This window comes from Entelurus aequoreus, linkage group LG20 (assembly GCF_033978785.1).
Source record: "Entelurus aequoreus isolate RoL-2023_Sb linkage group LG20, RoL_Eaeq_v1.1, whole genome shotgun sequence".
Classification (NCBI taxonomy): Eukaryota; Metazoa; Chordata; class Actinopteri; order Syngnathiformes; family Syngnathidae; genus Entelurus; species Entelurus aequoreus.
Window position 1 is genome coordinate 36,924,552 of NC_084750.1, and position 15,190 is coordinate 36,939,741.

The 15,190-nt window shown below is 40.4% G+C and overlaps 1 protein-coding gene across 3 annotated transcripts in view; it reads left to right on the top strand.

Annotated features, from left to right (window-relative positions):
- The window catches only part of LOC133636238 (adhesion G protein-coupled receptor B1-like), a 28,820-nt gene extending 14,410 nt beyond the window's left edge, over positions 1 to 14,410 (top strand). Inside the window, exons 18-32 of one of the 3 annotated variants that reach the window (XM_062030037.1) lie at positions 3,227 to 3,353; positions 6,146 to 6,249; positions 6,332 to 6,434; positions 7,836 to 7,986; positions 8,104 to 8,173; positions 8,971 to 9,037; positions 9,126 to 9,211; positions 9,422 to 9,593; positions 9,677 to 9,772; positions 9,860 to 9,899; positions 9,986 to 10,602; positions 10,860 to 10,895; positions 11,722 to 11,826; positions 12,064 to 12,114; positions 12,320 to 14,410. In XM_062030037.1, the coding sequence (XP_061886021.1) occupies positions 3,227 to 3,353; positions 6,146 to 6,249; positions 6,332 to 6,434; positions 7,836 to 7,986; positions 8,104 to 8,173; positions 8,971 to 9,037; positions 9,126 to 9,211; positions 9,422 to 9,593; positions 9,677 to 9,772; positions 9,860 to 9,899; positions 9,986 to 10,602; positions 10,860 to 10,895; positions 11,722 to 11,826; positions 12,064 to 12,114; positions 12,320 to 12,520 (2,026 nt within the window). In that variant the 3' untranslated portion in view covers positions 12,521 to 14,410. The remainder of the gene's footprint in view (positions 1 to 3,226; positions 3,354 to 6,145; positions 6,250 to 6,331; positions 6,435 to 7,835; positions 7,987 to 8,103; positions 8,174 to 8,970; positions 9,038 to 9,125; positions 9,212 to 9,421; positions 9,594 to 9,676; positions 9,773 to 9,859; positions 9,900 to 9,985; positions 10,603 to 10,859; positions 10,896 to 11,721; positions 11,827 to 12,063; positions 12,115 to 12,319) is intronic. The other 2 variants (XM_062030038.1, XM_062030039.1) reach the window with 2 other exon arrangements.
- Positions 14,411 to 15,190: the final 780 nt, after the last annotated feature.

Sequence of the window (15,190 nt, forward strand, 5' to 3'; positions counted from 1 at the left end):
AGATCTAAAAAAAAATTATTCAGGAATGTCCGGCGGGCCAGATTAATGTATTTCATTTTGGAATTAGGCTGTGACATAACCAAATATGGACAAAGTAAAGCCATTTGAATACTTCCTGCATGCACTGTAACTGTGTGCAGAAACAGCCTATTAATCCCACACAATAGGAAAGATGTATTTATTCTAATCCTAAACTCAGTCCATAACCAAACTGAATTTCAAGTGCAACATTTTCTGCACTTCGGAAGGAGGGCAACGCTCTTGTCGGATGTGCTTCATTTGTGACAGCGGATGTGATCATTGGGAAGACGGAGACGGTGCAAATTGGTCAGTGCCCGTGTGCAGAGGTGCACATGTGGAGCAGGAAGGGCTCCATTAGCTCCTCAAATGAAGTATACAACAAGTTGTACAAGGCTCCGCAGGGACACACTTTTGACAACACAGCACACGTTTAAGCTTCCCATTTAGCTGCACAAGAGTCCGAATATTGCAAACACCTCTCAGTGTGCTATAATGTAGAGCTATAACACGTCACTGTCAGGTAAAAACTCAGACCTACTGGGAAAGAATAAATTGGATTTCGATGCCAAGAACGCATCTTAAATTACGACTTAGTCGTGACATGACAGTAACCCCCCCCCCCCCCCCCCCCCGTTTTGAAATGGTTATATAGATATGTATACAGTATATGTGTACATTTGTGTCATGTTTGCAAGCCATCACTGATTGGTTCCCAATAGCTCGTGCATGTTCTCAATACATTTTGCATGTTTCTCAATACATTTTGCATGTTTTCAATAGATTTTGCATTTTTGTGATTATGATTGGGTGTTTATTTTGTTCTTTAAAACAGTAAGGTGAGGCACTTCTGCAAATGATGGTATCAATCTGATACCAAGTAAATGCAGGACCAGTATTGTCAATACTGACATCGATGCTTGTTAAAAGATTTTTTGATTTTTTGCCTTTAATTTGTTGGCTGTCATTAGAGCAGAATATAAAATATGAAAATACGGCAACGTCAGCAATGTAACAAAATGAACAACAAAACAAAAAATATGCAATAGTTTAAAATAACGAAACAAATGGAAAAACTTATGTTGGCTCTCAGTCAAATCGTTTTTGGCTTTTTTGCCCCAGAAGAAATTTGGGAAAACAAAAATTAAAAATAACAATAATAATCGATCTCATCGCGTTAGAATTAATACGGTACTCATACTGTTATTGATAATATTGATATTTGGATCGATTCGCCCTCACCCATACTGGCCAGGTATTGGTAGTAAAATCATAAGATCCCAGAAAAACGATGTACTTAAGTGTGCCCCTCTCTGCACTGATCCGTAGGGGGCAGCACATCTAAAAATGCAAATTAATGAAAGACAGGGCGCTTCGTGTGAAATTTGACGCAAACATACCCGTAGCTCATTCCTGCTCTGCGGCTAATAAGAATATAATGGCAAAATTCCCCTGTACAGTGTAATTGTCCACCTTGGCGCATAGCATTAGTGCGATATAGTCCTGTAACCCAGCAGGCACGAGACATTGAAACAACGTTGAGAACATGTTGAATTAGGTCCTGACGTTGAGCAACTCAAACCTAACGTTGGAACAAAAATGCTTTTTGGCAACGGGTATGTTGGGTGCTGACGTTGATCTGACCATTGGAATCTGGTCATTTCCCAACCAACAACGTGGATCCAACGTTGGACGTCAACGTTGTCTCAATTTATTAACACAACTATTTTGCAACGATGTTTCAATGTCAGTTTTAAAGAACACGCACAGTACGGGCCAAAAGTTTGGACACACCTTCTCCTCATTCAATGCGTTTTCTTTATTTTCATGACTATTTACATTGTAGATTGTCACTGAAGGCATCAAAACCTGCATGAATGAACACATGTGGAGTTATGTACTTAACAAAAAAAAAGGTGAAATAACTGAAAACATGTTTTATATTCTAGTTTCTTCAAAACATCCACCCTTTGCTTTGATTACTGCTGAAAGTAAAGTTAAAGTACCACTGATAGTCTCACACACACACACTAGGTGTGGTGAAATTACTCTCTGCATTCGACCCACCCTCCTGGGAGGTGAGGGGAGCGGTGAGCAGCAGCGGTGGCCGCGCTCGGGAACCGTTTTGGTGATTCAACCCCCAATTTCCAACCCTTGATGCTGAGTTGCTTTGCACACTCTTGGCATTCTATCGACGAGCTTTTGATTGATTGATTGAGACTTTTATTCAAGTAGGTTGCACAGTGAAGTACATATTCCGTACAATTGACCACTAATGGTAACACCCGAATAAGTTTTTCAACTTGTTTAAGTCGGGGTCCACTTAAATTGATTCATGATACAGATATATACTATCATATATACTATCATCATAATACAGTCATCACACAAGATAATCACATTGAATTATTTACATTATTTACAATCAGGAGTGTGGAGGGGGGGTGGGGTGGGGGGTGGGGGGGGGTGGGGATATGGACATCAAGTAGTGGACATAGAGAGAGAGAGAGAGAGAGAGATCAGAAGGCATAAGAAAAAGAATCTGCATTTGATTGTTTACATTTGATTATTAGCAATCCGGGGAGGGTGTTAGTTTAGGGTTGTAGCTGCCTGGAGGTGAACTTTTATAGCGGTTTTGAAGGAGGATAGAGATGCTTGAAGTGGTAGTCTCCTGAAATGGTTTTCACTTCGCAGGTGTCATAGTTTTGATGCCTTCAGTGACTATCTACAATGTAAACAGTCGTGAAAATAAAGAAAACGCATTGAAAATGCGAAGGTGTGTCCACACCTTTGGCCTGTACTATACGTACAATCAACGTTGTATCGATGTCTGGGGAAGACAGTTGTCGGAGATCTTTTAGGAAGGTTAGCAATGTACGTTTTAATTATGGTATATGTGTTATCGTTTCAAGTATGTAATGGGGGGTTTCGGCACAGGATGTACTATTATTTAAACACGTCTATTGATTAAAGTAATTGACACACTATTATTACTAATTATTACATATGCATTATCCCATATACATTTTCTTGGCTTGTGGCAGATTTGGTGTTAAATAATGAAATAATAATATAAAGGTAGAGGTTGGTGAAAAATATTTCATATGTGAATTATTTTTGGGGGAAATCAAGGACGCATTTTTAATGAGAGTCGTCAGACCGATCTCTTCTAACCGGTGGGCTGCTTTTGTTCTCCTCCCCTGTGCAGATCCTCCCTGCTTGGATCTTGGTCTGCTCGGAGCTGCAGAGCCGTCCCCGTTCATTCATTCAGGACCAAATGCGTGTGTGACAGCGTCTCCACCTTCGCCATTTTAGCGCACACCAACTTCGATTCGGTAAGTCCTTGAAATCTGCTCATGCAAAATATTTTTATATATATGTGTGTATATATGTATATTGTTGTCGTGCTATGTGCGCGAATGCGATGCAGTGTTGTTGTCCGGGTTTGGACTCATTTGCATACACTTCGTGTGGGGGGGGGGGGGGGGGGGGAATAATCGGGAAATGTGTTTTTTAGTCGCATATTCATGCATTAAATCGATTCAAAGGCGTGAAAACATCCCGTTTGCCGTCGTACAATCATGTCGTGCATGCATAATCAGAATCAGTCGACGGTTAATTTCTGTTCGATTATCAGAAAAAAAAAAAAAAAAATCTTTTGGGCGGGGGTCTTTTATTGGTGTCTTTTTAATGCCGAAACATTGAAACGCGCACAAAAAAAAAAAAAAAAAAAACATTATTTCCCGGGTAGACTGTGTTGCCCCAGAAGCTGAGCGAGCCAGTTGCCGTGGCAACGGCTTCTGCAGCGCAAACGCGGCCTGTGGGATTTTTCATAACTGAGAAGGGGGAAAAAATTATAAATAAAACACACAGCAAACCCCATTCCCTTAATCCTTGAACTGTCTGACCGCAAAACAATATTTATATGCATTTTAATTCATTTGCTCAACATGTTTGGCCTCAGTGTTGACCCCATTATGATCGGATCCAAAGCTTTTCTCGACTTTTAACTGCAAAAAAAATACCATTATTTTATCATTATCAGCATCCCCCGTGCCCTCTTGTCGTCCTTTTTCTTCTGCCGGTTTTCTTCCATCCCCGCCGTTCGCCCTTCAACGTGATCTGTTGACATTTTCAATGACATCACATCATGAGAATATCAGCATGAGGAAGATGAAGAGGGGTGGGGGGGGAAGATAGACTTTTGATGTCCTCTCATTTCAAAGGCTTAATGATACTGCGATATAGTCTGTGCCTTTTTGATGCAGAAACTACCAGACTTTCTCTTTCATTTTTGGGTCAAAATTCCAGGCCCAGACAGACTGAATCGCCCTTGTCTGTACCTTCCTCGGGATTTGATTTAAAAAAAAAAACGTTTTTAAAAAGCTGGCTCAAAATACACAGCACGCCGCTTCACTATATGTTTGCTTCACGTGTATTACACGAAATTAGAGGTCGAATTCTAAGAGACGATACTGACAAATGTGTTAGAAACATTTAAGAATTCAGGGGCTACATTGACACATTAAAGATACTAAAACTACTACAATGTAGCTCAATCAGTTCTCAAAACGATCCGAACAAAACAACCACAACTTGTATCATAGGTGCACAACATTGTGTACTGTAATATCTATTACAGTTCTCAAACTTTTTCCACCAAGTACCACCTCAGAAAACACTTGGCTCTCCGAGTACCGTTAAAGTACAGTAGCCTAGTAGGCCTAAGTATTCATCAAAAACGAGGCAGAGGTTTTATTTAACACATATATGTCATATTTTTGACTACTGTAGCATTACACTCAGTTTTTGAACAGTAACACTGTGTTTGAATATTTTATTTAGTGTTTTTTTTTGGCCCACGTGCCACTAGTGGTACCCGAACCACACTGTCTTTCGAGATATTTAGTTTCTTCCTATTATTATTCTTGACTAATATTATTGTTATTCCACCAACTAAAACCTTTAGCACTCTCGAAAAATTACTATATCTTACACATACTTTCATCATGACTGGACCATTTGCAGGGGTGTCAAACTCTTTTTCATTGAGGGCCACATCGCTCACATGGCCTCTTAAAACGGTAAACATACATGAATGTTAATGTATAATCACCTGAAGTCATGATATTATTACACAATTGCCAATGCATTTGATTATAATATGTTTTAATGTACACATTGACAGATAACTTGCTTTAAAATCATACTTTGAGTCACAGTGGGACAATCAGATGTTTAAGTATTTATTGTTATTTTAACAAACAAAAAAATGTTTTAATATAGTATTTGTTGCATTAACAGATGATAGTATGGTCAGAATACATGGATTTTTCCATCAAAATAAAAATAACAAATCCATTTAAGAAGAAAAATGAAGGCTTTTGCGGACTACACAAAATTATATGGCGGGCCAGATCAGATCATGACTGGACCATTTAGCGTAAGACACGCAGTTCGTCGGCCATGTAGGTTTTTAGGTCCCATTTTTTTCTTACCTTTTTGTGTAATGCAGGACGTATTTATCTGTAGAATGGCACATTTTAGACACCACTTTGTTAAAAGCAACGAGAACGAGGCCTAAGTAATATATGTTCGCTCTTTTGTTAGCAACACATTAACGTTTTTCTTTGTGCATTTATGGAAAAACTACTATGCATCTGTCGAATAATGCATTATTTAGCCGCTTCAGGAGTGTCGTTTTGAGGTAAAACGAGTCAATAGAGCAGCGTCTCCATCCCTTTGTTTCTTCTTGTGACGGTATATGAAACACGGGACTGTCAACGCCACCGGCAGCGGCGGCCGCTAAGCGGCTGTCAGATATGAGAAGGGCAGGTTGTGACAGATTAATGCACCGATGATAATGATCCACCTGTTCACCCCTGCAGGGTTGAACGCATAACACACACGAAAAGGGGAAGGAAAAAAAATGACAAGTGCAGGTTGTCCGTTGTATCTGAGCAACCTCCTTTTAGAGCAGAGATGGAGTAGTGACTAAATGACATAGTCACCTTGAGGTGCGCCATTCAAGTGGTGCCTTCAGGGACCGGTTTTCTGTTGCAGATGCATATTTCGGATTCGCTAAGCTCACTAAGGGTATGTTTTTTTGCTTGCATCTTCTCTGTAGATCATGGACAAGGCACTTCTCCCATCCGTGACGCTCATAGTTGGCTGTGGGGTCTCCTCCCTCACCCTGCTGCTCCTCATCATCATCTACGTCTCCGTGTGGAAGTAAGTCAAACCCTAAAGCTTCTTGGTTCTCTCGCGTCTGCAGCCAGACTAATGCTCGGCCCCTTCTTCTAACTAACCCCAGGTATATCCGCTCTGAGCGCTCTGTTATCCTCATCAACTTCTGCCTGTCTATTATTTGCTCCAACGCCCTCATTCTCGTGGGACAAACTCAGGCTCGCAATAAGGTAAGAGCTCTTCTCCATTCCCGCTTGATGTTTCCAGTTTAAAAAAACCCTACTGCTACCAATAACAACTAGGTTAGGGCGATGCTGCAAGTTTTGGTTTCAATACCAGTATTGCCAATACCGATACTATTTACTAGAGTTTGGAATGTTTGGGCACATCACGATTCTTGGGGTGGTAATTCGATCCGGAATCGATTCCCGGTGCAACTCGATTCTTGCAAAGTTTTATTTGATATAGTAATTTCAAATCAGGTTACAGATTACGAAAACATCCTTTTGGTTCCTGACGTAAGACGTGTATGTGTGCAGCGAGTAAGCATGAATATGGGCTAAAAACGTTTAAAAAAAAATAATAATACAAATAATATGTCAAATTTTGAGAAATACGAATCGATTTAGAATCAGAATAAATAAGAATCGGGATTTGGATCTCAATAGATTTTTTTGGGGGGCCCTCTTTCTATTTACTTGAATATTTTCAAGGTTACTGAAGAATTTTGCTTTAAATCGTTGATTACACATGGGCGGGCCAGTTTTGCACGAAGAAGCGCATGTAAATTGTTTATTTTATATGAAATATTACTGGAAACAAATTTGGAGCCCCTTCCTGCTGTGGCACTGATAAGAATATCTGAATCTGAAAATAATTTCCATCAAAGACCGCATACTGAAAAGTCAAGCATGAAGGGGGACAACAACTTTTGTGTCAGCTTTGGTCTTAGGTGTCAAAAAGTATAAATTTATTAATAGTATCAACATTTCCTTATTTTTTTCCACTACATTGTGTGTTGCAAATGGCCCCTCAGCCCCCCTTTGTTTTAGGTAAACAGAAAAACGTATTTGTGAACAGTAACAATATGTAAAAACAAAACTCGTGCTGTCAAATTAGTTTGTTTTTTTAAATCAGATTAATCACACTTTTAAATTTGGATTAATAGTGATTAATCACAGTAAATGACTTGCTTACATAATTTGAATTAACCCAAAAAAATTGCCGATATTTTGACACAAATGTCAGAATGTCATACATAAACATTTTTAAAAATGTTTTACTTGAATGTACATTGTCTATTTGCGCAAAACCTTGTAACAGTTTCATCTAAAGTCCTCTCGGAGTTCATTTTGAAGCAAAATTAAAACGTGTGGTAACCGTCCGCGGTTAAGATAAAGGAGCACGTGCGCTCAGAATTAACCTGCAACTATACACGATTAATACGATCATTTATTTGTGATTAATCACATGAGTTAACTTGTTGTTTTTGACAGCCCTAAACAAAATATATCAACAATATTAAACCACTATTCCCTTTTAGTACATTACAAATTATGATCTACAGAAATATTGTGATGGATTTTGTGGACGGTGGATTAAGAACCGTGCCTGTTTGGGATCCCCCTCAGGTGGTGTGCACACTGGTAGCCGCTTTGCTGCACTTCTTCTTCCTCTCCTCCTTCTGCTGGGTGCTGACAGAAGCTTGGCAGTCGTACATGGCTGTCACTGGTCGTCTGCGCAACCGCATCATCCGCAAGCGCTTCTTATGCTTGGGTTGGGGTAAGAGCGCCGATCTTTTCACTTCGCTTCCTCTTGCGTCACCCTTTCTTAGCGTTTGTTTGCCCTTTCAGTCTCTAACCTCTCTCTCTCCTCTTGGCCCATTGTTTCTCTTTACAGGCTTGCCTGCATTAGTGGTGGCTGTGTCTGTGGGCTTCACAAAAGCCAAGGGATATGGCACCGTCAACTAGTAAGTACAGTCTGCCTACTGCTTCTTAGTTAGGAAAATGCAAACACAAACAAAGTCTGGAGCCGGGGTCCGAGATCAAATTGGGTTGACTTTTACATGTTAAAGTTCACTTTCTGTGTGAAAGTAAGGAAGGTGTAGAAAAACTTACATATCAATTGTAAAAAAAAAATTTAGATTTGGGGCCCAACTTTTCCATTTGAGAGGGCCCACTTAAATATCAACATTAAATTAGTAATTTTACTTTTGATTTGAATCATTTTCAATGATTATATCTAACCTATTGACAAGTTCGTCAAAAGATATTAAACCTTGTTTATTCAACACATACACCTTAGGCTTAGGTCAGGCTGATTAGAAAAATAAGTACTTAAACAGGGACTCATGAAGAACCGACAAATAATACATTTGCATACAATTATGTTGTTGCTGAAATAAATAAACTAAATTAATAATACATATGTTTCCTAAGTAAACTGTCAATCAAATTAAAGTGCAAGTGAAAATACAGCTTCACCACTTTAGTCATAATTTTTGCGCTTAAGAAACAATAGCTCCAGACTTCTTCGGTTTGTTTGTTTGGTATTTTGTATAATTGATTAATGTGATGCGATTAATTGCCTGAGTTAACTCATACAATTTGAAAGCCCTAAAAAAAATGTATCCCCCAAAATTCATATGGAGTGGTTAAAATATGTATCATATTGTTGGAAAAATTTTGCGATATATTGTGTTTCACTTTGCAATAATATGCTTTTAAGATCAAGCAATAAATCATGACCTCCTCTTTATAATTCTAGCTGCTGGCTGTCTCTCGAGGGCGGACTCCTCTACTCCTTTGTTGGCCCCGCCGCCGCCGTTGTTTTGGTTCGTACCTGATCTGACTCACATCCAGATCCACATTACGACATGCATTTCATACTGACCGTGTGTTTTTTTTTTGTTTTCCAACCAGGTGAATATGGTCATTGGTATTCTGGTCTTCAATAAGCTGGTATCCAAGGACGGCATCACAGACGTGAAGCTGAAGGAGAGAGCTGGGTAGGTCCTATTGATCTTCTACTTGCAACAGGGGGTTGTGCTTATCGCCCACATCAGCACCGTTACGCTGTATCGATCGTGTGTTCTGATGTCAAGGTTCTCAAACAAATAACCGGGGGATGACATTATATGTCGGTGAAGGGATAGTAGGATGACTTGAGTGTGTCCGTATGAAGGAAAGAGAGTCATTATTCTATTTCCTCCTTACAGGGCGTCACTGTGGAGCTCCTGCGTGGTTCTTCCTCTACTGGCCCTCACATGGATGTCTGCCGTACTCGCCATGACAGACCGCCGTTCCGCCCTCTTCCAGATCCTCTTTGCAGTATTCGACTCCCTAGAAGGTTTCATCATCGTCATGGTCCACTGCATACTGCGTCGAGAGGTAAGGCGAACACACTTGTTTTGATTAGTTGCGGTTCACCGAGCCGTGGTTTATATGCAATTTCCTTAATAATCCGCATTCAGGTTCAAGAAGCTGTTAAGTGCAGGGTAGTTGACCGCAAGGACGACGGCAATGGAGACTCTGGCAGCTCTCATCACAATGGCCACAACCAGCTGACGGTATATTTATTCTCCTTATTGACTGTTAATGTCTTGAGTGCCTTCTGCGTTTTCGATGGATGGTTGATGAATATGTTTCCTTTTCAGCAGTCTGATAATGAAAAGGACGAAGATTCATGCAGACAAGGTAAACAGAAAACTTTTAACAGTTTTTCCATTTGCGTTTTATTAGGTAAGCCAGGCTTCAATACTATTCTGCTTTCTTGTTTAAAGGAATGAGCAGCTCTTCAGAGGAGAAGATGTCCCCTCCTCAAATGCCTCTTCCCATGGGCCCCAACTTCCACACTCTGCCGTCCAACAAGAGCCACATGCAGGCCGTTCCGGAGTATTCCAGCCACACGCTCACACTGAAGAGAGAGAAGAGCCGTCTGGCGGGTGGGGTCGACCCGTCTTGTGGGAAGCCCGTGTACGTCTGCGAGGGGGAGCTATTCCAGCAGCTGGATGCGGATCTCGCTTTGGTCCAAGCAGAGGGCGGAGTCTCCACCGGCGGCGGTTACATGCTCATGCCCAACACGACGTCCACCCTCAGGTCCAAGCCAAAAGACGACGGGACAAAATACAACATCAGCGTGGAACAACTGCCACAGGCGAGACTCATGCACCTGAGCGGACCCTATGCCGAGCCGCAAACCGCCTTCGGGATCAAGCCCATCCCCCCCGACCAGATCAGCGTGTCTTACTCCGAGAGGGACTCGCCCATCCAGAACATCCACAATATGTCCAGCGAGTCTCACATCACCCACAGCAGCCTGGAAAACACCTTTGAGTCCATGAATTCCATGATGTCCAAAAGCGAGACCATCTCCACATTGTCCATGAGCTCCTTGGAGGTGAGACTCGATTCATTAGAATATATTGGTACCTCATGATACGAGTTGAATTGGAATTCCGTACCTCAAAAAACTGGTTACCTGAATTTCTTCGTAACCTCGAGCATAACAATTAATCGAGAGACATCTCGTATCCTAAAAAACTTGTAAGATGGGGAAATCGTATCCCGAGGTACCATTGTAATTTAAAAATATATATATTTTGTATTCCTTTGTTGTGTTTATTCAACCTTCTTTTATGTGCCTTCATTTTGCAGAGACAAAAGTCCCGGTATGCTGAGCTTGACTTTGAGGTAAATATCAATCAGATATTGTTTAAACCAGGAGAGTCCAAACTTCTTTCATGGCACGGCGCCTATTCATCATTTCTAATTTAGTAGAAAAAAAGGCAAAAAAACATGACTTAAAGACAATTTGTTGCTGTATTTTTTTGTTTTTGCTGTTGTTTTTTTGCCTAAGTCCATTCTTACAATTACCGTATTTTTCGGACTATAAGTCGCTCCGGAGTATAAGTCGCACCGGCCGAAAATGCATAATAAAGAAAGAAAAAAACATATATCAGTCGCACAGGAGTATAAGTCGCATTTTTTGGGGAAATTTATTTGATAAAACCCAACACCAAGAATAGACATTTGAAAGGCAATTTGAAATAAATAAAGAATAGTGAACAGGCTGAATAAGTGTACGTTATATGACGCATAAATAACCAACTGAGAACGTGCCTGGTATGTTAACGTAACATATTATGGTAAGAGTCATTCAAATAACTATAACATATAGAACATGCTATACATTTACCAAACAATCTGTCACTCCTAATCGCTAAATCCCATGAAATCTTATACGTCTAGTCTCTTACGTGAATGAGCTAAATAATATTATTTGATATTTTACGGTAATGTGTTAATAATTTCACTCATAAGTCGCTCCTGAGTATAAGTCGCACCCCCGGCCAAACTATGAAAAAAACTGTGACTTATAGTCCGAAAAATACGGTAGCCACGGGCCTCTAATTGCCACACTTTGGACCCCCCCTGGTTTAAACCACTGTCATCTTTATTATCACAATTCCCAAATTAAGGAATGTATGTTAATTGTTTCCATTCATGTCTCCTGCAGAAAATAATGCACACGAAGAAGCGCCACCAGAATATGTTCCAGGACCTGAACAGGAAGTTACACCATGCAGATAAGGACAGAGAGTCACCTGCCTCTGACAGCAAGGTAAACACACGATCTGATGCATATACCCGTTATCCATCATCACAGAGAAAGTAAATTCATACATTAGAAATTGGGACAAAACAATCAGGAGACATACAGCAGAGGCAATTGCTGTTGATTAGTTTGATAGATGAAAATGATGGTGGAAAAAAAAAATGACCCTAAAAATGTGTATTGAGTTATGGTTAACATGAGGTCATTTGAATAAGGATGCATTTTCTTCCTTGCTTCCTACAGTCAGTGAGATGGAGCGTATCATCAGCAGGAAGTGACAAAACGAACCACAGCGTGAGTGTTTATGTAATATATATAACCTCACAATCGCAAATTTACGGCCCTGTAGACATGGCACACCATCAGATAGTACACTTGCCTCAAAGTGGAATAATGTCCTCCATTGACCATATCACCTCATTGGACAATCACTGATGAAATATTTCTCACAGAGGCTGAGTGACACCAGTGCTAAAGTGTTACGCCTTTACCCCGACAGGACAAACAGCAGGCTCCTCTGGAGAGGCCTTGGGAAGCGGTGCGGGGATTACCACAGCAGTCTCCTCCCGCGTGGGTCCGCAAAGACTTGGAGCCTCTGGCCGCATCGCCGCTGGAGTTGCACGCCGTGGAATGGGAGAAGACGAGCACCCCCATCCCTCTGGTGGGGCAGGACATCATTGACCTGCAGACCGAGGTCTGAATGAGTTGGAGTCGACGCAAGCAAAAGCCGCCTTATTTTACCTCGGTTCCCTTTCGGGCTTCAGTACGGGCTCCTGTATGCGTACCATACAGCGGAGCCAGAACGTCAGGACGTCAGACTGTGGGCCGGAGAATCTATTGTCTTCAAACCCCTCAGCATCAGCGGCAAGGTGGCGGAGTGGAAGATAGAGTGGTTGGTTGTTTCCTCTCTGAGTGGACTTAAAGCACCTCTTGTTAGAGTGCTCGGAAGGTGCTGGCGAAGTGATTTTGCGGTCCACGTAGGCCAGCCCGTGGTTGCTTTATTGCACACTGGCAACCTGGGCAGGCATGTCTGTGCTTCTTTCTTGCGAGACGGCTTCTTTTAGCGGGAGGAATAACGCAGAACTCTTGACTGCTGCTCCTCTTCCAGTCTATGTCCCTTCCACTTGAAAAGCAAACAATTTCACACTCGCAGTGTGTCATTTTTTTCTTGTTACATTCAATCTTTTGTGATGGCTTCCACGCCTGGAACTATTGTTAAAGATCAGACTTTATGCAGGCTTGTTGACAGCATTCGTCACTCATACTGTACCACAATCGTTATTATCAATGATTATTTCAGCATTATCACCATTGTTGCCATAACATGTTTTTTTTGGTAACACTTTAGTATGGGGAACATATTCTAAGTAACAAAGACTTAATTTAGAGTTATTTGGTTAGGGTTGGGGTTGGGGTTAGGGTTAGTTGTATAATAAGGCCATGCAGAACAAGGCATTAATAAGTACTTAATAATCACTCATTAAGAGCCAATATGTTACTAATTTGCATGTTAATAAGCAACTAATTATTGGTGAATATGTTCCCCATACTAAAGTGTTACCGTTTTCTTTACTTTATATTAGGGATGAGCATAATAATGAAGCAATTGTTAGAACCAACATAGCTCTATGGGAAACGCTGGTATCAAAACAGGAGTTCAGAACATTCAGAGAGTAGCCCATCCCTGTTTTATATTTTAAGTTACCTTATACGACTGTCAATATGTTTTATTTGGCCTACAGTGGGAAATGCACATCTCCACTTTGTTGGTGACACAGTATGCAATGCAAAGGGACAAACAAACTGAGTAGGGACGAAGGCAGTTTGTTGTTTTCCTCCTTTTTCCTGCATTTGCTCGGACGCCAAAGCACCAGCACCACAATACAGACTCTTGACACGGAGCAGTGCACTGTGGGAATCGCCGGTCCCCCTTTGCAGGAACTATTTGGACCTTGGACTGAGGCTCCTGGCACTGACGTGACAGCGCAGTCAGTTTCAGGCTGTCAAGCCTTCAACACATTTGTGTTTTTAGACCATCAGTGTAACACAGTGCAATATGATGGGCGCTTGATGCTCAAGCAAGACTGATATTAGGATTTACACATTCTTTTCTTACCGATGATTGAAATCTTTTATACCATCTTCTTCACATTTACAGAGCATATAGGCGCTTTATGAGAATATATTGTATAACAAATCTGTATTAGTAATTCAAGGAATTTATCAACTAGAGATTTGTTAGACTCCAGAAAAACTCCATATTTGGAGGTGTCTGTGACAGGTAGATAATTGTACTTCTATAAAGCAAACACTGTATACAATGAATGAATGAATATATTTCTCAAATTTGCTTCAGGTTACTTGTTATTACTCTCCACTGTGTCGCGATGAGTAATGGAACATCATGTCTTCTGTGAGAGTGTGTTTTTTAATACCTCGTCAGTAATTACCTGCCAATGTGTTAGTCCAATTCATACCTGAAAGGACATGTATTCAATAATCATTTGTATTATATTTGTTTACCCCCCCCTCCCTTAAATGTACAGTTTTCACAGCACAAAATGAATGTGATTCATTTTTAATAAAAAAAAACAAATCTATACATTACTGAAGGAGGTGTGTCACGTGATTTACAGCAGGGGTCCCCAAACTACGGCCCGCGGGCCGGATACGGCCCCCCAGCGTCCAAAATCCGGCCCGCGGGAAGTCCCAAGTTAAACAAATAAAAAAATTTAAAAAATAAAAAAAAAATTTAATTTTTATTTTTATTTTTTATTTGTCCTTACTAGTCCATTTTCTACCATCTCCTAGCCACTCAGGCAAATCATATTGTCTAAAAATGCATTTTACCATCGATAACGTGAAATGCAGCAAGTGCGCTCTTTAAGTCAATTAGTGCGCGAGGAATATATATTTATGAATACATATATATGTATGTATATATATATATATATATATATATATATATATATATATATATATATATATATATATATATATATATATATATATATATATATATATATATATACACTACCATTCAAAAGTTTGGGGTCACCCAAACAATTTTGTGGAATAGCCTTCATTTCTAAGAACAAGAATAGACTGTCGAGTTTCAGATGAAAGTTCTCTTTTTCTGGCCATTTTGAGCGTTTAATTGACCCCACAAATGTGATGCTCCAGAAACTCAATCTGCTCAAAGGAAGGTCCGTTTTGTAGCTTCTGTAACGAGCTAAACTGTTTTCAGATGTGTGAACATGATTGAACAAGGGTTTTCTAATCATCAATTAGCCTTCTGAGCCAATGAGCAAACACATTGTACCATTAGAACACTGGAGTGATAGTTGCTGGAAATGGGCCTCTCTACACC